Source organism: Melospiza georgiana, chromosome 12, assembly GCF_028018845.1.
Source record: "Melospiza georgiana isolate bMelGeo1 chromosome 12, bMelGeo1.pri, whole genome shotgun sequence".
Lineage (NCBI taxonomy): Eukaryota > Metazoa > Chordata > Aves > Passeriformes > Passerellidae > Melospiza > Melospiza georgiana.
This window is the reverse complement of record NC_080441.1, coordinates 11,996,729-12,021,973: the sequence shown is the minus strand read 5'-3', so window position 1 is coordinate 12,021,973 and position 25,245 is coordinate 11,996,729. Positions and strand designations below refer to the sequence as shown.

Below are 25,245 nucleotides of genomic sequence, written 5' to 3'. Positions count from 1 at the left end.
TTCTGCATCCTTGTGTAGTCTGGATGACCAAATAAACTTCCATCCTTTTCACCTTTTCTTTGTAGGAGGATTGGTATGAAAATGGGAAAGAGGGGCTGGAATCTACTAGATCAAAGCAGAGGAATTGTGAGCAGAGCAACTTCCTTTTCTAATCTCATGGTCCTGTCACGCTACCACAGCCTCTGTTCTTAGTCTTCACCCTGCTTTGGCCCCAGTCCACAAGCAATGTGGAAATAACTAATTAATGTGGAAGACAACCTCCAAGCAGTTGACACTCCTTTAAAGTGAAAAATGGGAAAAAGTCATTCCTTTTATCACAGTAATAGAAAAGAACCTGGAGAACACCTGGTGTAACAGTGATTCAGACAGGTTTGCAACAGGTACACATCCAGTATCTCCAAGCAATGCTGCATGTTTTAATAACATGGTAAAGGCAGTTCATTATTCAGTCCCTATTTTGGAGTGAAACTCATGAACAATGCAAGAAAGTGACTGTGCTTCAAACTATTTTTATTTACATTACATACCAGTAATCTGATACTTGAAGCTAATTCTTCAAACTTAATTTCCTATGTCAACACCAGACTTGATTTCCATAGTTACAGCCTTCATTTGTAAGCACTTTATGTGATTAATTCAGGATCAAATGTACAGAAAATTACACTCTGGTTCTTGCTTTAAGTTGTAAATTTTTAGCACTCTCTATTTTAGCTTTTATGTCATGAGGTTTTTCAAAAAATCTCACAAAGGCTGGCTCATTTAATAAGGATGCCAGAATCTGTTCAAAGGCAAAAGACCATTCATGGTTCCCTTCCAAACTCTGTGCTCTACTGCCTTCAGTCTGCTCAGAGCTGCTTTCCTCCTGCCTCTCTCTGGGCACTTCAGCAGCCACTTCTGTAACAGCAACTGGACTTGTGACAGGTGACATGGGACTCTGCAGCCTTCTGCCAACTTCTTCCATTTTCAGCAGGAGGCTGGTCACCACCGCGATGGCGCGGTACAGGAGCTCCTCCTCAGGATCCCCATGGAACAGATTGTAGAGAGTTTTTGAGAACTGGATGAACTGAGACTACAGAGAGATACAGAGGAGACTGCTCAGAGAAGAGCAACACAACTGTTCTGTTTCACTGCTGCTGCCTGGCACCTGGTGCAGCAGCTCTAACAACAGCATGGACTAGCCCTGAGAAAACTATGTGTGTCATTACAGCAGTTTTAAAAGGCCACAGTCTAATGACTGATGTGAAGATTTGAAATTAAAGGGATCCTACAAATCCTTCAGAAATATTGTAATAGGACTTAAAGAGTCGTAAAATAGATTTAAATAAGACTCAAACAGTTTACCTGATTCATTCTTGGCAAATCCTTGACATTTTCTTCTTTTTTAAGAAGTTCATCTTGCCATTGCTTCAGATATGCCTGAATGTCAACCTTCCCCTTACCTTTTTGAAGTGGAAGAAGGGCAAAAAAAAAAGTGAACAAACAAGAACGGAGACCTTCCCATGAGGGATGATAAGCAAAAGAACTGGCATCTTCAATGTCACTCCTTCTCAACAGAGTAGTGGGGCCAAGGACCTACAGAGGACCAGAGTTTACTTTTGCCCTTTTGCTCCCATGACTACCCTTACATAACAGGACAGAACGTTAGCAGCACTCTGAGGTTGATGTTACTTAATATACTCTGCTACCACAGACTTTCCCAGCTCTACTCCCCCAAAAGACACAGTTACCAAATGTGCCACCAGGATTCTTTTACCTTTTTCTGGGCTGCTCTTCAAAGAACCACTTTCAAGGCTATCCCCAACAGATGAAACTACAATTTAGGGGAAAAAAAAAAAGTTACTTATTTCAGAAAAAAGGACCAGTGTTTCATTTCCCTTATCAAAAATTCCTTCCTTAAGGAACAAGACCCTCAATGTTCTCAGCACAGATTAGGTCAAGAAGAAACCACATGGCAAAATCTGCATACTTTCTATAAAAATAGAAGCCACTGTGAAGATACCAAATGAAACTTCTATCAATTAAATAATCTTTATAATGTTCATGGTGCACGACTTGAAGAGCAGCACGAACATTATCTATATATTGTCTACTTTAGGCAGATTATAAAAACAAAAAGGGATCTGTCTTCCCTATAAAAATTCCACAGGTTTCAAGAGTATTTCAAACATATTATTTTATCAAGTCCACAAATTTACAAAAGCTTTTTCAGCTCACTTGGTCTAAAATAAAAGCAAAGAATTTTGAAATGCTTAGCACCTCAAAGTAAGTATGGATTTGGTATTTTAATTCTTTTATGCTCAGGATGCAGAAATGAAACAGCCATCACTTCAACACTGCAACAGGCTGCCCACAATGCTGACAAAGCCAACCAAATACACTCCCCTATTTCCATGTAAACACCCAAGGGCCTTTGAATTCAACAATCATAAGAGCTATCCACAACTTGTGCATAAGTTTATTAAACTGTAACTATCTACAGAAGATCTTCACAAGGGATTCTGTTAACAGGGATATGATTTACTGGATTTACTCATTTTCAGAAGAAAGCTCCCCATTTTTCACAGGATAATTAATAGATTCCTTCTAGTATTCTGCAGGCAAAACCTCACACTCTGGAGCTTACCACTGAGCTGGCTGAAGTGCATCAGTTCTTCCTTTGAAAGATCATCCCCTTTGGAAGGGCTTAGAGATTCTACTTCAGTAAAAGCTGTAATAAATGATTAAATAAAGTGTGTTCATGGTGCCCAGGCATTACCAAAGCAGTGATAACAATGACAAAAACCAAATGCCACTGTTTCTTACTTACCTGGAGGGATGTGCAACTTAAAAAGAAACTTGAGTTTGTCAGTGAAGCTTCCATTATACATCGTATCTGTTAGGGGAAAGGACAGTCTGTTCAACTGGACCAAACTTTAAAACAGCCTCTTAACTTAAATAAATACAATCCAGAGAGGTTGGAACTGGACATGTGCCCTACCTTACAGGGAGTATAATTAGATATGAAGTTTAAAGAAAGCTCTATCACCTGTGGCTGAGCCTGGGGTTAGCCTATACTGATGAAAGAACACTAATGTCTATGACTTACTAAAACAAAACCACAGCACCAAAAGAAATAAAGCACTAACGTCTCAGCATTTCCCTTAAATTTTTGTTCCTGACCATACCACTTTGAAAACAAGATGAAAGAGAGCAGTGAGTCAAGAAAACTTTCACTTTCCCAGAGGAATAAAGCATTGGTCATCCTGCACAATCAGTGTAAAAGATGACTTAGTATGAAGAATTATCATAAACCAAACAGGCTGGGCAATGAGATCAGGCCATTCTTCATTTGTGGATATATTGATGGCCAAGCCATATTAAATTTAATCTCCAAGAGGAAATTATTCTGCCTGTAATAAAAATCACATTACTTGACCCTGTGTTAAGAGAGTCAATCTCCTCAGCTTTTTGTACAGAGTATGGAAGGTGATACACCCCAGGACTACTCCCAGGAGCCATGTGAATGTGCTCATGTGTGTTTTGCTGCCATACCAAGAACACAGGCAAATTGTTTGAAGTTTATAAGGCAGTTGGAAGTCTCATCCATCAGTCGGAATGTCCAGAGAGCCAGGGAGTCTCTGTTGGCACAGTGGGACCAGGGGCTCAGGAGGTGGCACAGAACCCTGAACTGCTGGCAATCAACCCGGTACTGCTCAAGGTAGGGCAGGCTGGCATCATGGTGCTGCAGCACAGGACTATTTACACTCCAGTAACAGGAGAGGAAATGCTCCTTCTGCAAAGAAAAGATAAAACATGAGGTTCCAGGAACAACAAGTCCCTCTCGGGGAAAGATGTGAGGAGTAAACTATATAGAGCTGGCATATAAAACATATATTGAGTCCAGCCTTTATTTACTAAAACCATTTCAAAGTCTACTGTTAAGATGGCTGTTTGGTAAGTGAGGAAAATGGCACATTACCTTGAATAAATCATAAAGCTCTTCAAGATCACTAGGACTGAATTTTACTTCTTGAGACACAACACGTAGCTGAAACAAAATCAAGAAAAAATTAATTAATGTGTCTTCCCTCTTTGGAATAACATTATGGGAGACTTAACTTTAGATTAAGAGACACTGCTTGCATATTCCAGGTTTTGGCATGTTACAATTAGAAGTAACAACAGCACTTCTTTTAAAAAGTAATCAGAAGATTATAGATTAAAATAAATAATTTCTCAATAAAAAGACAAGCTTAAGGCTAGTCACGTTACTAACATACATGGAGCCAACACTATGAAACCCAGGAGATACAACTCAATTAATTATAATGACATAACATATAGCTTCCTTTAAATGGGCAAATGCATGTTCAGCTCTCAACAGTGAAGCTTGAATCTTAATTCTTTTAAATAAGAAAAAAATGTTCGCAGCTTTTAAAAAACAAAGTTTGCTGTAAGACCAGCTTCTAACTTCACAATATATATGTTTTGTAAAATTAAATACACAATACTATCTTAGCATAACCACCGGCACTTAGTTTCTGTTGCTACAAGCCACATTTACTACAGAAAGAAGCACGAGGTGGTGGACAGATTAGTATTATCACCAGGTATTGGAAATGAGCCACTGCAGAAAACAGGCCAACAAAGGAAGCTCCTCACAAGCTCCATCTTCACTGAGCAGTCTGAATTGAAAGGATGAGATAGGCAGATAGAGAGCTGCCACATCACCAGACATTCACACACAACACAGACAAAAAGCAACCCCTATTGAATTCACTACAATAACCTCTTCAGTGCTGCTTCCTGGAGTAAAAGTGCAGGTGCTTAATTGTTTTACTGTATGGTGCTCTATGCCTCTGAGAGAACAGTATTAACATCAGCAGATAGAAATATAGGTCAGCCTGTTCCAATCCACACAAAGTGTGAGAGATGCACCAGCCTTTTGAAGTGGTTGGCAATGGTGCTGCTTGTAAGGAGACCAGAAGGTCATGCTGTGATTTACAGCCTGAAAACATCACAGGCCAAGCCTCAGTTAACAGACACCCTGCAGACATGAGGGGGCTCAGTATAAAATCACATATTTGGCCTGGAAACTGCAGCTCTTCTCAGAACCTTCCAAAAGAGAATGGATTTTATCAGGGAGAAGGCTGAAACTCTTGCCTGTCACTCACCACATTCTGCTTGGTCGTAGCTTCCAAGGTCTGGATCACATAAAGGCGGTTCCGGCAGCGCAAGCTCTCCACATCCTCATAGCGAATGTCACCGTACCTCTGAGGAGAAAGGCACCAGTCCATGCAATCAACTGCTGGGAGACACATCTAAACAAGCACCTTTGTCTCTCTTGCCTCTAATAGGCACATTACAGGCATGGACACATGCAGGAAGATCAAAGAAACTCTGAGGAAGAAATAATTTATTAGAGCACTAACATTCTCCTTAACCAGCGTAACTCTTAAAAGGGTGTTTGAAAGGGTGTTTCAGAGAGATGGAGAAAGAAGAAACTGGAATAGTTCCCTGTGTGGGAAGAAAAAGGGATTTTACTGTGTGTTGGCTCTATACCCAACTCTGTTATCACATGGTGACTACTTCTGCAAGGCAGCAAAGTCTAAGATGTGCATGTTTTCAGGGACTGAAGTTCACTCTAGTGAAATTAAGAAATCAGCTAAGTAATTTCTGAATCATTTCTGGCTACCTCTGTAATTTCTGAAGGACATGAAAGGCATCTGAGCACTGGAGTGAATAAATGCATTTATCTTTAAGGAAAAGTGGGATAGGAGGCAAGAACTGGAAACAAATTACCAGGGAAATCAGGGAACAAATTATTAAACAATTAAAAGCTAAACAGAAACCAGTTGATCAAAACAGGACAACATTCTTTATCAAGACCACGTAAAATCAATTAAATTTCCTTTTATGAGGAAATTCAATAGATTTAACTTCTCTTCTGTAAGTTTTTTTACGCTTTTCAGCAGCACAGGCAATTAGGAAGACATGGCCTAACCATGACCACCATGCACCATGGGCAAAACTGCTTCTAATAACAAACTTTGAGAACAAATGAGTGATAAACAACCAAATTAGGCAGGACTTCCAGAAGCTCTTCTGCAGTGTGTTTGTCCCCTTATCAGCAATGCCCTTTAAACAAGATATGAAAAACTGCAACACAGACAAAAGACTCTGAGCGCATTAACTTTGATGAAAGGTTAAAGGAACTGGTTGTATTAAACCTAGCAAAAGAACAGATCTGGCAACTCCCTTTTAGGAGAGCAATCTGTTAAAATTCATTCTTCTCTCTTAGAGTCATGATGAGGCTGGACTCCAACTGAGCAGCCTGATCTAGTTGTCCCTGCTCACTGCAGGGATTGGATTAGATGGTCTTTAAAAGCCCCTGTCAACCCAAACTATTCTATAACTGATTCTATGACCAGACTTGAAAGGATAGATGATGAACAACCACCTAACAGCAACAAGGAGCTATGGATAAAACCACAGCCAACTCTCCTCAATAGTGCTTTATGAACATCTGAGAGAAATTAACTCAATATTATCCCACATGGGCACACAAACCCTATGATGGACTAGAGTTTCTGCAGGTTTTCTGTTGTGGAACTGTTTTAACAACACTAGACTTTTTAGAGCATGATCTGGGGGGATGCTGGACAGGAAGCTGAACTGGATAAGCTGTTGAGTTTTCTTCCAGAACTGTCTTTCTGTGTTCCTGTGGAGACTGCTACCAGCATCCCTCTGGTTTGAAACAAAGTGGAAGCAGAGAGAACTGCATCTCTGAATTGTAACTCATTCACTGAGTCTGGCTACTGAGCACTGGTAATGGGCAATGGCCTTAGTAAAAATATACATACAATATATAATGAAAATCTGAATTAATTTAATGTGATAAAATGATGTACAGTCTTCCATTCTCTAGGTAAACATGACTTCTTCATGCCTGATTAGACTGCCAAAGAATCTGCATTTGTGCATGAGTTAAAGGAATGAAACCGAACTACATTTTAAAATTCAACAAAGAGCCAAATTTCTACCAATCCAGACAGATTTTCTACCCTAGTTTGTACACTGTAACTGTTTCAAAGTAGCCCATGAAACATTAACCCTGCACAGGATGCAAAAACATGCCCACAGAACACATACTTCGTTTGACTCCCGTATCAGATCAGTGATGTCCACTTTTGGATGGTCACTCTTTGTATCACTGAGGTTGGAGCCCTGCTGCACAGCTGGAGGTAAAGGACTGTCTTTGTTAGTGACACTGTCAAAAAATCTGCACAAAGCAAACACATGAGAAATCAGCAGGAACCAGTTTATCACAATAAAACAATAACATTGGCATCTACTGAAGAAAAAGTGAGCAGAGAATAGGAAAAAACGAAGAATATCAGAGTCAGTAGCACAAATGTGCTATAATAGTAACAAAGATACACAAACATTGGAACTGCCCACCCAGAGAAGGCTGTAGAATTTCTAGACTTGGGAGTTTTTAGGACTATGTGATCTAGTGCTAGCAGCAATCCCCTTTTGAGTGGGAAGTCAAACTAGACTCTTTCCAAAGTCTGTTCCACTTGGCAATCCCCTGGTTTTCTAATACATATAGCAAGGTTGTGCTAACTGGGACAGAGAAAAAGGCTTGTCCTGAACTGTGAACAAGACAATCTTAATTCCTCCAGATGTACAAGACAAAGACATGCCTGATCTGTACCTGCTTATCTCATCCACATAACCAGCCTAAATATATCCATTGGGGAAGCCAGATTATACAATAAACACCAGACTGCATGGTCTCATAACAAAAACTACATTTTCTTCAATAATTCTTTAGCTCCTACCCCATTCAAACATGCAACATGTAAAAACCTCATTAAACAGAAATTCTTATTATCAGTTCATTACAGTCATAACTCATTAACTGCTATAGAACAGTAATTTTGCTGTTCTAATACTCCATGATACACAACCACAGCATCAACAAGAGAATTTAGTTAGTGAAGAAAAAACAGTACAAGTTTTGTTTGCAGCACGTCAGTTAAAAGCACACTTCAATGTCGCTAACACAGAATAAACATATCACTGATGAGGTCATCACATTTTTTTGGTCTAATTTCTGTTTTAAACCAACAACATCAGAGGATTCAGCAGACTAAACTACAAGATCTAAGCTGAAGAACTTGCTGCTGTAAGTTGATGCCTGAACTGATGTCTGGAACAGTCATAATGGGCTTTAGATATTCTCATCAAGGCAATCTGCCTTCTATACATGATACAAGTTCAAGGTTAAAAGCACATAGCTTTTTTGTTTTTAATTCACAAAACAGTTATGGTTTTAGTAGAACTTTAGGATGGGATGTTCAGAGGATCCAGGCCCACTTTCCAGCCACCTCTTCCAGAATTTGAGCCTGAGATAAGCACTAATTCCTTTGAAGCCTTTGGAAGTCTTGGCTAGATGTCTTCTCAGCTACCTCAGAATGACTTATCTACATGCAATTATAGCAGCTGCTATGTAGCCTGAGAGATTAACAGTTACACTGATACCTGTTGAGAACAGTGACTGCTTCTGCATCATCCTTACAAGTGAGCAACTTCTCCATGTTGTATTCCAGCACTGCAAGGCCAAGCTGCAAGATTGCCTTTATTCCATCATAGAAGAAACAGTCCACCACATTGACTGCACATTCAATTGGCAGCACGCTGATAAAAAGGGTAAGGAACCAGGAGAGAGAGACTGAGGAGAAAAAAGTCATGTCCGTCATGTGGTCTGTCAGCTGAGGCAGGTGAACCCTGATGAGCTCCTCAAACACTGCCTGATCAACCAAGGCACCTGCAGGGAAAGGATAACAAAACCACCACCCAAATCTTAATACACAGAAGCACACCTCTCAGAGCACCAGCCAGAAGCAAAGTTCCTGTTCTACTGCAGCTTTGTTGCACCAGCACACCCAGGCCCAGCTGCAGGGAGCCCCTGGCTCCTTCCCCCATGCTGGAAGCTGTGCTCTCCATGCCTGGGGACAGAGCCTTGGGCATGCTCCAAGTGTGCTGGCACTTTGGTGAGCACACGGCTGCTTCCAGTGACTCTCCTGACAGTCAGTACAATTCCTCTGCAACAAAAAAATTCACACCATTTTCTTCTAACATATACACCTGTAAGAACTGCATATGAGATCAAAGTCCAAGTCTGGACCTGAAGTAACTCCTTTTTCTTTATCTAAACTGGCTAAGTTTCAAATAAATAGTATGAACTGCACTTATAATTCCAAAAGAACAGTATAATAGTCTAACTATTTCCTGAATAGCTATGCCCAGAATACTGACAATATCTGAAAATCATATCCATGCCTATTTAAGGAGAAGTCATGGGATGTTCTCCATTTTCTACCCCACAATACTGAAAGAAATGCAATGGTTTCTCTCCACTTGTCAGTTTTCAGCTTACATTTGTTCTTAATGAATAACCATTAACACTCAATATAGGCAGACATTCAGTTCAAGATGGATAAAAAAGCAGATGGATGTTACCAATGATTCGGCGATTGAAATAATCAGGGAGCATCCTTTCACACACAGCAACCAAAAGCCAGAATGCTTCCTCCTCTTTAGCATACAGCAGAAGCACTGATGTCAGAATATTCATTGCCTGCAACATTCAAACAAGAAAGGAAACATTTAAGAGAAAAGACAGAGAAAACACAACTCATATTATTTCTTAGAATTTCTATTTCTGAAAGCACTTTACAGCACATTTTTAAAGTGCTGGGATAACCTACAGCCATATCCAGGACAAGAGTTTTATTTCTATGTTATTAAATACAGAAAAGAGTATCTAAAGCACATAAAAATATTTTTAAGTGCTGTATGTCTAGTTAGAATGCAAATGCATATATGAAGCGACATGACAGCATTTATAAACTAATCCAAGTACAATGTAAAAACTCATTTTATACAATGGCATGAAATAAGCAAAGTAAGTGAGCCACTAAGCAAAAAACTAGTCCACATTTCTGTGACAGATTTTATGAGGTGCTACCATACTGCCATCATGAGCTAATATTTCAACAACCAACACTAAGACTCTCAAAACTGCTATACCTGACAATATCCAATTTGTGGATTCCTGAATGCATAAGCTGTAAGAACTCTCCTGAGGGCAGAAATTCCTGTGTCACTTTGAAAAGCAGGATGTTCAGGCAAGGAGCGACGTAAATCTCGTTCAATTTCATCAGTAGCCAAAGTGCACGTTCCTAAGGACTTCTCCACCAGCTCAGTGTAATAACCAGGGTTGGATGCCATGTCATTTACAGCACCTGCCAATACATTGCATGGCACAGTATTAGAGGAGAACAGTAACACAGCAATTTGATTGTTTGCAATTTGTACACAAATTTTGGTGACTACTGAGGTACCTCATGAATCTCCAGATATTACTGAAGTAATGTGTCATTCTACTGGAATTAATGGAAACACTCAGCAATGAAAATTGCCAATGATGCCTCCCAAAATGAACCAATTACACTTGTCATGCAATACCTGAGAAAAGCAGCCAGAGTTCTCCTCTTAATGCCTCTGGGATGCCTCTCACAACCAGGTCTCGAGTCTTCTTTGTACGAAACATACTGACCCCATGGCCCCGTTCTGCAAACAGGATGTTCCATGACTGCTCCTTCATCTTTTCTTTCAACTACCAAAAGCAGAAGATAACAAGCATTAAATATACTGGTAGATTCTCCTCAAGTGTCAGAGAACAGAAGTCAATTTTGCTCCCAGTTATATTCATATAAACTGGAAACTGCAGCATTGGCATCCGTACTGATGTGTGAAATGAGCACTGAAGCAAATCAGAGCAAAATCCAGCCCATGCAGAGCACAAATTTAGCATGAAATGCCATCTCATACATGACCTACTATTCTTTAAAGTATGTTTATACAAGATGAGACAGAAGGTAGATCTAATTCAGTATCCCATCTGACAGAAACCAACAAGTGCCACACAGACATTTCTCTGAAGCAAAGCAATTGTTGATCAGGTCCTCCAGCTCATGTGAGGCTCCAGAGCTGAGACAGGGTGAATGTCATCACTACAATTTCTGTGCATGCAGAACTAAGATTTAACATTGTTAAAGCAATCAAAGGTAATGAAAGGAAAAGTAGATTTTGTTCACTTTTGTTCACCATACTACAAAAAGCAGCATTTAAAAGTCTGGACTCCCTTTTGTCCTGCCCAAAGGGTATTTGTTTTATGGTATTTCTAATATAAAAATTTTCATATCCTAATTTACTTCATTCTGCTGAAATAGTTATTTTGAAATAAAACCTTTCTTCTTTCACATACTATGGAGAAGCAAAAATTGCATGATCTGTTACAAAAACAACTACATAAATATTCTCCAGAGCGTAACTCTGTTAGACAGTGGTGCAGAAGAGAGAAATAAGAAAGAAGTTAAATCAATTTCTTAGAACATTCTCCTTGCTCCCACAGTTTGTAGTGACTTTGTATCTTGAAAATTCAGACAGAAATGCAACATGCTCACTATCATAAAACAAACAGCCAACTCTTCCTTGAGGGGTAGAAGAGCAGGAGAATCTAACTCCATGAAGATAAGGCATATCAAACAAGATGAGCAGAAAATTGAATGGAGCTATGAAGAAGCACCCTGTGGACTCCAAATACAGAAAATGCAGATGAAAGAATACTGGCAAAGCCTCTGAGGAAATCAGCAGCCTGGCTGGAATTCATTTTGATATAATCCACTCCTTTTCAATTCAATTTCAAATCCTGTTGGCCGTTTTATCCCTTACCATTTTAGAGTCCAGGTTCTCAGCATCCTGAGGATGGTAGACAGTCATAAGGGCTTCTGTACTGACAGTTTTGCTGTTATCTCTCTGGCCCATCTTTGACTGTCCTGCACCAAAATCCTTTGGACTGTCAGTGGCAGAACCAGCTGCAACCTTGAAAAAAATTTAACAGTGGTACTTGTAAATAACAAACAATCCTCCAAGAAGCAGCACTGATATCAGACCATTTTTGCTCATTATATTAAGTTACAGGTGCCAGATACAGACTTCTAAAATAAATGATAAACAACAGTCCCTGCTCTGCACAGCTGGGCTTTCAGGAGGCTGCACTTAGAGGAAAAAAAGGCATCTCTCAAGCAAAAAAAAAAACTAAATTATAAAAGGACAAATATTCATAATGAGAACTGAGAATAGGAGGATTCATCATGCATCACCACCAAAAAAAAAAACTCCATTCATACAGTGAACTACACAGAAAACCTGAGAGCACTTAAAAACCAGCATTACAGCTGGAGTTGTTTTTCAAAACCTGATGAAAAACAAGGTAAAAGAACCCAAAAAGGAATGCATTCACTGTAGCACCATTGCCCAACTCATTCTCTTTCACATGGGCAGAGCAATTTATTTTTCTAAACCTTAAAACCAGAGGTTCATTACTTATTCCTATGAGCAAATTTCAAGAAATTAGAATTGCCAGAGCAGTTACCTCAGTACTTATGATGTGTTGTGGACTTGCAGTTGCATTGCATTTCATCCTGAGCTTTGCCACAAGCAGTTCAAAATCTCTCACCTCTGTGAAACGAAAAGCTGTTTTCCCTTTGGTACTAATGCTGACTCCTCTGTTGGCTGGATCTCCTTTATCCACCCCTGTGACCTATGGAACCAAGGACACGTAAATTAAGCAAGGAATTTTACCTGCTTACTTATAAAAGAGAAAACCTGTTAGGAATACATGTGTAAATGGAACAGTGGATGAAGCACACAAGCAGACCAGGCAACACAAGGCACAAGCTCAACTGCCTGTAGCTATTTTAGCAAAAGGCACTAAGTATTATGCAACAGATTTTTGACAGAGTACCAGAAATCTTCAAAAAGGTTTTCCCAGCTGTGAGTGCTCAGCTTCTTTGAAAAACCTTGTCACCTTCTACCCACTGAAGCAGTTGCTTTTTTTCTTACCATCCAAAAGCAGAGAAAACATGACTTTTGTAAGTAATCAAATAAAACAAGTTTTAAAAGACTGAATTTCCACTGAGAATACCCTGTCAAAACAGCTGTCATAACACATGACAGCTAGAGCTGACTTTAATTGCCATGATGGAACAGTTACAGACTAGAGCAGTTAAAACAGTTTAATCATGCAAGTTCAAATGTGACAATCATGAGAATCTAGACTGGCTGGCATTGCTGATGTATTCATGTTGTTAAAGGCAAAGAATGGAAAACCACTGAGCACATTGTTGTAGGTAAAGAAGGAAAGACCACTGAAATGAGGTAACTGCAGTCCTGCAGAACAAAGAGTGAGGGTCTGACAGCCCACAAGAATAAATTTAGAGGCAGCTCCTTTAACACAGCCTCTTATGTTATGGAAGTCTGTATTGTTTGCAGCACTATTTGGAAGTAACCAAATAAATTGTTTTATGTAAGTGGGGAACACCAAGTGTACTGCTGAGATTAGTACAGCTCACCCCCTATTACAGAGCAATTATAGAACCTGCCTTATTTGTGTCTGGTGTTGATGAAAAGCTTTTAACACTGGACAACTGAAATGTGGCAATATCCCAGATCCCACAAAGTCAAGACAGAAAAGAAGAGGGTTGGTTCTGCAGTGTACTGCAGAAATTGAAATTCCAAAGCTGTGCCCTTTGCTATATGGTCTTCATTCTGTCCTTATAGTCTGTTGAGATTATCAGCTGTAATGGCATTGCTACTTGCTCAACACCTGATTTTCCCAGACTTTTGAAAATCCAGCACTGCTCAACCACTGCAAAAAGCTGCACTACTGAGCTAAGAAACATAGCAGTATTACTGATCTTCAAAGTCCTCTACCCACTACAATTCTTTACTTCTTACCTTGAGAATGTCTCATTAACTCACCTACAAGTACTAAGAAAAAGCTTTTCCATTTAATAAAAAAAAAAGTATTAAAAAGTTTGGATTCTGTACTGAGCTACAGAAACAAGAGTAAATAGAAAAGGGAAAGAAGGCAGAGAAACAAGTCTGAAACATGAAAGCAGTTCCAGAAACCTACAAACAGAATTCCTATATGGAGTATCCAAGGTAGGGGGAAATACATGACATCACATAAAATAAGGAGATTCTAATGAAAATCTGCTGAAGTGGCATTAAAGTACACAAGTGCAAAGCTGCTGGTAGAAGTGACTCTGATTTGTAGTTTGCATTACCTCTCTCAATGGAATGATCACACTGCACAGGCTGCCATCCTGGCTAGCAAAGCAGATGTAGTTTTCTGAAATGCACATTTTCCCATGGGTGTTATAATGACTGAAAGGAACCCATAAGAAGCACTCATGAACTTCCTTCAAGGACTCTTCTTTAGGTAACCTGAAGAATGCACTAAAATGCTTACTGTGGGCATAGCTCTCCAAGCCTCTGAATTAAAAACATAACACATGGGTAGGAAAGAGAAAAGAAAAATTAAGTTTTAAATATCTTAACAAATACAAAAGTATCTTGGGAAAAGACAGTAAAATATCATGCTCTCCTCTACCATAATCTAGGGCACCAGTTTGAAGGGTTCAATGTTTTTCTTGAAGAGGCAACAAAGGGCAAGACCACACCTACTTGTACACTCACTTAACAAAATATTTAAATATGTCACTAAACAAGGCCAAATTCAATAATGTTCTTACACAGTAGAGCCCTGCAGAGCTACAGGTAATGCAGAAAAGATACTAATAGCATTATGTGCTCTATTTCCCCACACACGAGAATAATCCCTTTAAAACTAGAACAATTTTTGGCTCGATGGAGGGTTAATTAGCTAGAAATGCAGCACATGTTGTAAACATCTGCCAGGGGCTAATTTTTCACAGGTAACTGCAGCCAGAAACAGTATTTTGGTTGTAGAGCAGCATCCCTCTCCAGCATTGCCACCAAACTGAGGAATCAAAGGAAAAGAAAGGACCTTAACCATTAAATTACTGGTACTCATCTCTTTCCCACCACCCAAAATAATGCTGTACCTCAGGAAAGCCATGCACCCATCAGTTATCATTTATCATATAACTCATGCAGTTATCATTTACACATATCTATTAAATTATTTCTTCCCCACCTTATCCTTCCTCATCAGGTATCTCTGGAGACACTGTAGCTCTAATCTGAATTTTCTAATCCTAAATGCTGCAAGAACCCCTTTTCAAAATTCAAACTAATATAAACCTTTTAGTTAGAAGACCAGAACTGAAGATTTGATCACCTCTTGCCTTCATATACACACTTTGGATCCTGACAAGTAACAACAAATCACAATGCCTCACATGGCTTTGGTCCAACATTGTAATGATTGTAATGATTCACTTGGTTAAGAAAATATCAGCTTTGCTAATATTTACAATCTCCTTGAGACAAGGATTCTCTTCCTCTTTTGCCTAAACAAATACTGAGGCCAGAACAGGTGAACTATAAGCAATGCATTACCTCTTGGTGATCTGCAGAGGGTCATGAAGGACTGGATCATTCTCAAATGTCTCCTTGTCAAAAAGCCTCCTAACTGCATAGTTTGCCAGCTGCTCCATGAGCAGGAATGTTTCACTAATGTGCAAAAACATGGAAAAATAATGATCTTCCCCATGGGAGCACACATGAATGCTCTCTGTCAGAATCACATTGGAAGTTTTCTCAAGTTTTGATATTTCATCCCAGGAGATAATAAGTTTTACTGAAAATAAAAATGTAAGGACATATGAGTCAGTTCTCAATATCTGCCTGTATTAAAAAAGAAATGCAGTAGTAGCAGCTCTAACAGAGTATAATTAAACAACATAGTCAAATGATAACACACTTGGAAAGGACTACAAACTAATAAGCACAAAATGCATTCTCTTCATATTTCCTAAAAATTAATTCCATTAGAAAGAATTTCATAGAAAAGCATTAAAACACAGACCATGTATGACAAGACAAGTTTACATCTCCTTTTCCTTGCTCTTATGTGAAACTGCAAACAGCAAATAAACACCATCATACAAGCCAACCCCCTTTAACAGCTCACCAGTAGGGCTTCTTAAATTAAATCCATCATGTGTTGGCATGTAGAGGAACTGTGCCCTTTAGCTATGGCATTTCTCAATACAGATCAAAATCAGCCTTGAAAGGATCCTATTTTCTGTATGTTTTCCATTTTTCACATAAATACAATTACAGTACACACTATTATAAGCATTTGTTTGGGCATTTCAAACTAATGTTACTCACAGAAAAAAAGAGTTATGTGCAACTATCACCAGTGTGTAGTGCAGCCATGTGAAATATTAAGCCTGTGTGTGAAGAAACAACTGTAATCCTCATAGAGTTAATATTGTAGCATGAACTAAAGGTGATGGACAACTTTTAGCTACAGTCATCTTCTGGAAGTCTGCCTTCCCTCTGAAGCTTGAATTAAGGAAGAGTAATAATGGATATCGAGTAGTATGTTACACAAATGTATGCATTTCCATAAATTATGTTGGCAGTTCCTGCTCATCTCTACAGACATCTGCTCACATGCCAAAACAGCTCCCTTAGCACAGAGGAAGAATTCCTACTAATCTGAAAGAAGAGCAGTGCAGCATGGAGGGACACAGCTCAGCATCAAGGCTTACTTACCTTCTGCTCCAAGCAAAAAGGAATAAAAGCTCAGGAAGTTGGTACTAAGGTACAGCCATCCTTGGCAGGGCACTCTGCCCTTCCAGTAACTGCATGAGTAGTAGGTAATCAACTTCTCCTGCTCTGGTAACCCAAAGCACTTCTCAAACTTCATGAGACCTTCACGAAACTTCTCAGGATCATCTTCTCTTACAAAAGAATATTTTCCCTCTTCAGCAATCAAACCCTACAACAAAAAAATCACATTACTTAATGCATGTGTCCATGTGGGTAGTTGTCATACATGCACCTGCATGCACACAGCACAGTTCCTGTTCTCCCAATAGGAGAGCAAGTTTTAGAAGGGGAAGAAGAGTCTGAGGATCAAATCATAGGTCACAAATAAAATGTGCTATTTCAGACTCATCCACCAAGTCTCCAACACAGCTTAAGCAAGACACACATTCCTGTGTCTCCTCCTCTGAAACAGATATATTTTCCTAACTTAATCCCAAGAGTTCCTGGGCTAAATATTTGGCATATATGGAGCAAAAAAAAAAAAGAGAACCATATGCTTCCCAGGCACTGTTAAAACTACTGTGAAATAATTTATCAGCACTTTTAGATCACTATCTAAAGGCTTTTGATGTGTCATTTACTGAGTGAAGTTTATGTCCAACAATCTTACTTAGTTGTGGGGCAGAGACACAGGAACAATGGCACATGTTAAAGTGAACAGTCACACACTACTCAATCAGAATAGGCAGCACTACAATGCTGTCCTTGAATATTCTATAGAGCCCATATTATTTGTGTACAGTTAAAGGAAAAAGAATACTTAGCCTTTTCCAATCATGCCTGTTACTTACTCTTATCTTTCCCTGGACAAAGCTCGTAATGTCTTCATTTGAATCAAACACTGATAAAGTCTTCATAACATTGTGTTCTAACCACTCCCAATGTTCTGTTATTTCTTCTCTGCTGGATCCTATTGAAAAAGAAAGTATTGCTTTAAATTAGGACAGACTTAATCATTTCACCAAAACTATTCATCAAGAGAATATTTAGCAAATTCCTGAGTCACAGAGCGATTTAGATACACAAGTCAAAATCACAAGTTTTAAATTTCTTGTTACCCCTTGTGAACACTGAAAATGTATTCAGTGTACATGAAACATATGCACTGCTGTGTTTTTATCTTTCAAGTCCTTTATGCAGCTCTATTTCTGGCCATTAAATCCAAAAGCATCTCAGCTTTGTCAACATTATGTGGCTCAGTGCTGAAGCCTGAGTTGGACTGACAGTTCCTTCCTGTCAGCAGCACCTCCCCAACACAGACAGCACAGCAGCACTGCAACACTCCCAGTTTAACAGGCCAGAATGTGGGAAATGTGAGACCAAACCCATGAGGCTCAGCAGGAAATTAAATCTGTGCCTTTGATATCCTCAGCTTTGATCACTGGCCCACAACAGTTTCCAGAGCAGAACTTCAAGACCAGGCCCTGCTGTGCAAAATCCCTTACACGTGTGAGGATGTAAAGCAAACACCACTGGAACCAGGGAGGCAGCAAGGACTGAGATGCCACGAGTGAAACTGCAGGGTTTCAGCAATTTCAAAACAGTCAGTGCTTTAAAGACAGTGACTCCCCATCCGATGCTGGGGCACAGAGAGAGTGCAAGAACTTACGCAGGTTTGACTAAATTTATATTCTAGAATATAAATTAATTGGCAGCTTCATCCTCCACAAGAATGCTCACCAATCAAAGCAGGCAGTGTGATCACATACTGTTGATACCCTCAAGCAAGAACACACCTTGAACAATTGCTTTTTTCTCAGCTTACTTTGTAAAGGGTAATTAACCAACTTTCAATGAACTCCATAGAATTAAAGTGGCCCTGTGAATGAATAAAAATTGGTCTAAATATAGTTAAATAGACTGTATTACACTGGGTGGATTTGCAGCTACACTTAACAAATTATATGAAGAGTAATTAACATAGCAATTACATCTCAAAAGTAATTCTTTTTCTAAGACTACACGTGGAGGCCAATTATTTGAGTCACAATGTGAATCAGAGGCACAGAGGCGACCTAGAAATAATGAAACTTTGTTGTAATTGTTTAAATTGTTTAAGACCATGGTTTCAGACATTTAATATGTAATAGCAGGAACAAAGTGTCAACCCTTGAATTTCTTAACTGAAGAAACAATCTAACACAATTAGGACAATTATATTATGTAGCTTTCTGTTGTAAAGTGTATCTACGCCTCACAAAATCTATGTAAACTCAGTCCTAAAATGAAGATTACGCTTTGTATTTTGCCAAAGGCTGACCTGATGGCAGTAGAATTCCCCAGAGTACACTTCCAACATACATATTAAAGTACTTTTTTGATAGCCTCTCACCAGGTCTGACTTCTTCTGAAATGGCCCTGAAATGTTATTTATTGTCAATTCACAAACTGTTCAAATTCTTTAGGGCTGCCCTTTTAAAGTGACATGCAATTACATTAAATTAAAGCTACAAGAACAAATCTGTATTTACTTTTCCATTCCCTGTTGGTTAGTAACACAAGAAAGAGATAGAACTTGTACTACAAGAGCAACAGATACAAGGAAGAATTCATCTCTGACCATCACTGTGAACCTGCATGTTTTAACATGAAGAGACAAAGCAAACAAAAATATTAGGATAAGCATCTATTGTTATTCCTGCCTACAGCACAGTTTGGAATAAGCAGAGATGAGCTGGCAGCTCATCCTGAACTGCGTCAAGTTATCCTTGCACCTTACAAAGAAAAAGATTGTGCCTCTATCACTGCCACAGTGCCCAAAGGCTTTGGCACCTGAAGGGCTCCTGCAGAAAGCAGGCAATCAGAAGGTGTAACAGGAAGAGTCCACAGATCTACTCTGAAAAACCGGAACCACACTCTGCTGTCCAGCTCAGGCTTGCAAATGCTTTTAAACCATTTAGAGGTGATGAGAATGAGTGGCAGTGTGAGAGGATTAAGGCACAGATGGGCCCACCCTTTGCAGCCTCCCTGTGCCCTGCCAGCTGGCCCCGGCGCTGTACGTACCGCAGGCGATGGACCAGTACACCTGCGAGTCGGGCGTCTGGTGCAGGATGCGGAACGGGGCCACCTTCGACGTGGAGTCCAGCACTGCATCCAGCGTTCCCACAAGGAGACCTGGGGTGGCCAAGAAAAGTACACAGCACAGTGAAACTCGAGTTCTGAAATGCACACTCCCCTCTGATTCCTTCCTTGGGGAGCAGGAACGCTGCCCAAGTAAGGACTAATGAACTCTGAGAAAATAAGAAGCACGACTGAGAAGAGCACAAAGTATTCCCAGAGGAACTTCTCTGAGATGTGATATTTTGATCCAGTAAAAGCCACGAGGCACAAATGAGGGTGAAGAAGTTTTGAACCAGTAAAAGCCACAAGGCACAAATGAGGGTGAAGAAGTTTCTGGAGATGGCCCCTGTGGAAGTGACAGCCGTGCAGTCTGTGTGAAACCAGAGCACAACCAGGGCACTCCCAGCCTTCAGTGAGCACAAGCAGTAATTGAACTACCTCTTAATTAGTCATTTACTGTTGTTCTGTTTTTTCAGACACAGGAAAGAGCCCTTCAAGACCATAATTGGCTGTCACCTCCCTGCCACTAAGTATTGAATTAGCTCCCATTAAATAGGGTTCAGATGAAAATATATTAATTTCACTAAAAAGACAAACTTCATCTCTCCAGAACCAGGACAAAAACATCGTCTGGGAAAATGAGGGTGCATTTCATAATGACTCAAACCCATTCTCTCTCACTGTGCAGTAATAAAGATATTAGCCTAGATATCTTAAGTGATCCTTTAAAATCTAAAATAAGGAAATTCTAAAAGAAGAAAAATCAATACTGAAGAAACAATTGAAACTTTTGGTTCCTGATGCACCATAAAATCTTGTCTTGTTACAAAAGAAACAAAAATACAATCAAAAGGATCTTATGCTTCTTTCCTGCATTTCCTATGTTTGCACTCTCCTAGCACGGCCATAGAAACAGAAAATTCAATTGAAGTAAAGTTACCAAAGCAGTCACACTGGGCTCTTAGTCTCCTACAGAAGAACAGAAAAATAAGAAATGAGATTACCCAAAAACTCATAACACAATTACTCAAGGAGCTGCTGTAAAGTCTGTTTCAGAAACCTCTTGAGATTATGGAGGGAAAGCATTCCCAATAAATGCCAGTAGAGAGGTGAAATACAGAGCTAACACAGCTCTTGTAGAACCTTTATGTCTTTAAATACCCTTCCCTGCTTATCAGAAAATGACTTTTTGATTATTAATATTTTGTAGAAGCACTAGATTTAGACAGCTTCAAATGCATCCCTCAAAAGTTATTTTGGAATTTTTTGGTTGGCTGCTTTGGCACTTTGGGTTTCACTTTCTTTCCATTAACCCCCTCCCAAATTATGAAAAATATAAATTGTGAAAGAAGACAAGGAAACAAAATAAAGCAGAATTTATAAGTCTAGACACTCATCCACAGAGCGTGCTCTTCCTGAGATTACACTTTTAGCATAGAGGCGGTGGGACTACCTCACTGTGGCTATTCAAGTTTCAAATGGTTATGCTTCTCCTCAAAAACATGGAAGTAAATAATTACAACAAACCACAAAAAAAACCCCAAACCAACAAGAAAAACAAAACAAAACCACACTAAAAACCAAACAAAAAACCCACAACCAGAGCAATACATTACATCTCTAGTTTTGTCTGCAATTAACAGATTGTAAATTGCTGCTGGAAAGTAGAATTATTTTGTAGTTCCTGACTGAAGACAGACATTGAATAAGAAACAACATTTATGTCTGTTTAAGCAGCTTTTGCTTACTGAATGAGTCATGACACTGAGCTGATCTCAAAGATGGCTTTGCTTCAGCAAATATTGCATTATTTCATTCACAAATCTCCTAATAACATTTTCTGTTATACAGTACAAGGATATCATTCACCATTTATAAGGCTAACTCAGCTTGAGCCAATGGTTACCACAGCACACTAGAAAGGAGCACTCCTCAAAATGCCATCACAGCTCCTGTCTCCTTGGAAGGTCATCAGATTTCAGACACAATGAACTGTCCCAGGTGAGGATCCATCACCTGAGCATTGCCACAGGTCATGAATGGGATCAGGACTACAGGTTTGAGCCTAAGGCAATAAACAGCCCCTCAGTGCAATACACACTAATTCCATGGCTATGGACCCTGCCATAACTGTGGGGAACAAGCAGAGGCTCACTCATCTCATCCAAGTCCTGAAAGTCCTCCACGAGCTGCCAGTGTTTGGAATTCTGCATTACTGGGCAGGGTTGCTGTACCTTCCAGTTCTTGTGTGTTTCTGCCCAGGCATTCCCTTGGATTGCTATTTCCCAATGGGAACCAAGGGATAACTTACAGGGGGTCCCCACTTCCATCTCTGGTTAAAACTAGAGTTTTTCCTGGGGATTCCACCTAATCCTCTTGCTTTGCTCAGAGAATGACTTCAACTGCATCTATGAAAAGTGATGGACATTTACATGGGAAAAAGGCTCTGCTTTTAGAAACATTATCAGTTTCATAGCTGCCTGAGTAAAACTACTGGGAAATACCCTAGATGTTTAACTAAATAGGGTAAAATACTCTAGAAACCAAAATAAAGGGCAAGGATCCAGAACAGCTTTGAAATACAGATGTGTCATTCCCAAGATGTCTCCAAAAGACTTGGTGAGAAAAATATCAACATTAGCACAGAGACATGCCCCAAAAAACCAGCACTGAAATTTCAGTGAAAGGGTGGAACTTTATGACACCAAATACTCATTTGCATCACTACTCCCAGCACACCCATCTCCTAATCAAGGTCCTTCCAAAACCAGAACCAAAGCTAGAGCTCTGTGACCAGCATGCTTCATCTCACCAGACCTTAGTTACAGCACACATATTCACAACTATGTTCTTATCCATCCACTCTGAAAACCTGATCAGCTCTCCCAGAGAGGCTCTGCAGGAGACAGAACAACCAGAGGACATGGTGTCACACAGTTGCATTGTCAGACAGCACACTTTGGGAGAGCCCACTGCATGATGAATGAATTACCCAAGGGAGCACCAGTCAGACAGGTTACAGCATCTGAATCCTTCAGGAGCTCTAAAGCAGAGAATGAAGAGTGGAGCTAAGCAGGGAGGGAGGCAAGGCTGAGCACAGCCAGCACAAGGTTGCTGAACCTGTTCACAAGTGATCCACACAAGCAAACTCAGAAGGGTGGTGTGTGTGCACACAAGCCACAACACCTCCCTGTGTCACCTACAGACCACAAACTGGCCCTGCCCCTGGGTCATACAAACAAATCCAACTGCAGGCTGCATTCTATTCCTAGGACAGCAACAGAATTCCCAGCCTTCCTCCAGGTAAGCACCTCTGTTGGCATCTATCTTTTGCTCCTTCGTCTGTACCTTCCTCCAGGTACTGGCTGCTTCCTCAAAACTTCCCCCCTTAGAGCCTGTCTTACCAACTGTACTCCTGTATTTTTGGGAATCCTTTGTCCTGTCCCCCTCAGTGCTATTCAAACCCTGCAGCACTGCCCATCTTTGTCTCCACTGCTGTCCTGAGGCATTGTGACTCTTCCCTTGTGACTCTTGCACTGCTGCCTCCCTCTTTTCACTCCTCAGTGCTGGCAGTCACCTCAGGCCTTGTCTCACAGCTGTAAACGCTCTCCAGGAGAACAGGATTGCACATTTGGGATGATTTCATAACACAGCAGCTGTGCTTTGCTTTTTTCCTAAAGAAGTGCTAATTTTCTCAAGCGACATGCAGCAATATCAAATTAATGCTGGCTTATACCTAGGAGGTTTGAATATTTCCAAACCTCCTAACACAAATGTAATTGCAGTTTCATGCAATTGTCTTGTTAACCTTTCTTAATCACAATTTTAATTCAAGAACATCTCACTCCTTTTGTTTCTGTCCAGGGAAAAAGGTAACTTGCACACAAGAATCTGTAAGAATTTACAAGAAAAGTTACAGAAATAAAATGTGCAATGCCACACCAAAAAAAGCAACATACTACAGCAACAATCCCATCCAAGTGTTCTTCCCACACTGTCAACAAACATCAAGAGCAGGAGAGCAGTTACGGAAGCCTCACCTTCACCAAAACCCAAAGGGCACTTGCAGGGCCAGCTGTCCACCCAGCTGTAAGCCTATGAGGAGGTTTTCAGAAGAACAATTTATTCCAGTTCTCATTGTTCCACTTTAATCACAATCCTTCAATGAATTTTATCATGCAGAAAATCAACCTTCATAGCAACTTGGTTTCCTTGACTTCCATATAAATCAAGGTAGAGAATAGGCCATCAAATCTGATCCCCACAAGACTTCCAAGCTCACAATGTATCACCTTTAGTTCTAAGCCAAGGCCTGACATCACCTATCTGCTTATAATACTATGAAATGCATAGCAACCTGGGATTTTGGGATGCTTTCTTTCACTCTTTCCATGTGTCCTGCCAGTGGTTCAGGTGCCAATGAAGAATGCCCCACATCCAGCTGCAAGGGCCATTTCTATACCTGAAATTCACCAGCCAGAAGTTTGAACCTTGTGGTTTTATTCAATAAAATAAATAATATGTTCCCACACGACAATTATGCCTTATGTTTAACACAGCTTGCTTTAGGATGACACGAATTAGAGAAAGCCTAGAAAAGCTACAGAAATACAAACACTCGAGAACCACATCCCACTTTATGCTGATTCCCTGTAGATTTCTCCTTGACAGGGTCAAAGACAGACGCCACCAGTCTCTGAGGGAGTCAGTCAGAATAGCTGCCACCATCACAGAGGTCTCAGCAGTACCTGGGGCCCCTGCAGTGCCTCATGATACAATCAGGCAAGAATTATAAATAGAAACTCAGCTCCATACCTTGAAGTTCTCATGGAATAAACTTTATTATACGATGGTCAATTTCCAGTCCCACCCCTCTGTCACTCTCCTGACCCACCACTGCTGACAAGCCCCACCAAATCATATGCTTGCTTTTAAAACCAGCAATCCGAAATGCCTAAGCAGGAGTTCATCTCAAGAAGCCCCCCAGAAAAAGGGATTTGGAAACGAGCATCTTGCCAACAAGAAGGAGATCAGTCCTTCTTCAGACGCGTCCACTTCCACCGAGCTGCCCATGAGCCGTGCGGGCTCCGCCGGAGCCGGGCCGGGGCTGCGCTGCCCACGGTGCCCCGGGCATGCGGAGCGCCCGTCGGCCCCCTGCCCGCTGCCCGTGCCCGCCGGCCCCTGCTGCCCTGGCAAAGGAAGGCGGGAAGAGCCCCATGAGGAATCCAGGAAGGGCCGGGGCTCCAGAACCTGAGCGGGTCCCCCGGTCCCGTTCCCGCCCCTCTGGCTGGGAGTCCCGGGGCTGACAGACCCCCGTCCTCCCGCTCCAGCCCTGCCCGGCCCCACGGGGGCAGTACCTGCCAGCCCGCCTCCGCCCTCCTCGCCATAGCCCCGCCGCCTCTGCAGCACGAAGTACTGGTTGGAGCGCTCCTGCACCCACAGCTTGAGGGCATTTTTCAGCAGCACCTCCTCGGGCTTCAGCCACATCGCGCGGCCCCTCACGGCGCAGCGCTTCCAGCG

The 25,245-nt window shown here is 40.7% G+C and overlaps 1 protein-coding gene across 1 annotated transcript; it reads right to left on the bottom strand.

Moving 5' to 3' along the window:
- Positions 1-493: 493 nt before the first annotated feature.
- Positions 494-25,245, bottom strand: TBC1D8B (TBC1 domain family member 8B). The gene is made up of 21 exons (XM_058032553.1): positions 25,083-25,245; positions 19,669-19,779; positions 17,457-17,575; positions 16,609-16,834; positions 15,442-15,682; positions 14,184-14,391; positions 12,488-12,655; positions 11,785-11,934; positions 10,516-10,666; positions 10,078-10,292; positions 9,508-9,625; positions 8,527-8,812; positions 7,132-7,261; positions 5,154-5,252; positions 3,959-4,027; positions 3,532-3,772; positions 2,807-2,872; positions 2,624-2,707; positions 1,754-1,810; positions 1,342-1,439; positions 494-1,069 (listed from the first exon to the last, which is right to left on the bottom strand). The coding sequence occupies exons 1-21, from the start codon at positions 25,210-25,212 to the stop codon at positions 659-661; spliced, it is 3,378 nt and encodes a 1,125-aa protein (XP_057888536.1). The 5' UTR covers positions 25,213-25,245; the 3' UTR covers positions 494-658.

What these genes read in the sequence shown, in the direction of transcription:
- TBC1D8B (XM_058032553.1), bottom strand. Translation starts at nt 25,212, where the DNA reads ATGTGGCTGAAGCCCGAGGAGGTGCTGCTGAAAAATGCCCTCAAGCTG. An exon ending in GTACTGGTCCATCGCCTGCG is followed by an intron (nt 17,576 to 19,668) that starts GTACGTACAGCG and finishes CTTTTTCAATAG; the next exon opens with GATCCAGCAGAGAAGAAATA. An exon ending in GCACTTCAGCCAGCTCAGTG is followed by an intron (nt 1,811 to 2,623) that starts GTAAGCTCCAGA and finishes CCTAAATTGTAG; the next exon opens with TTTCATCTGTTGGGGATAGC.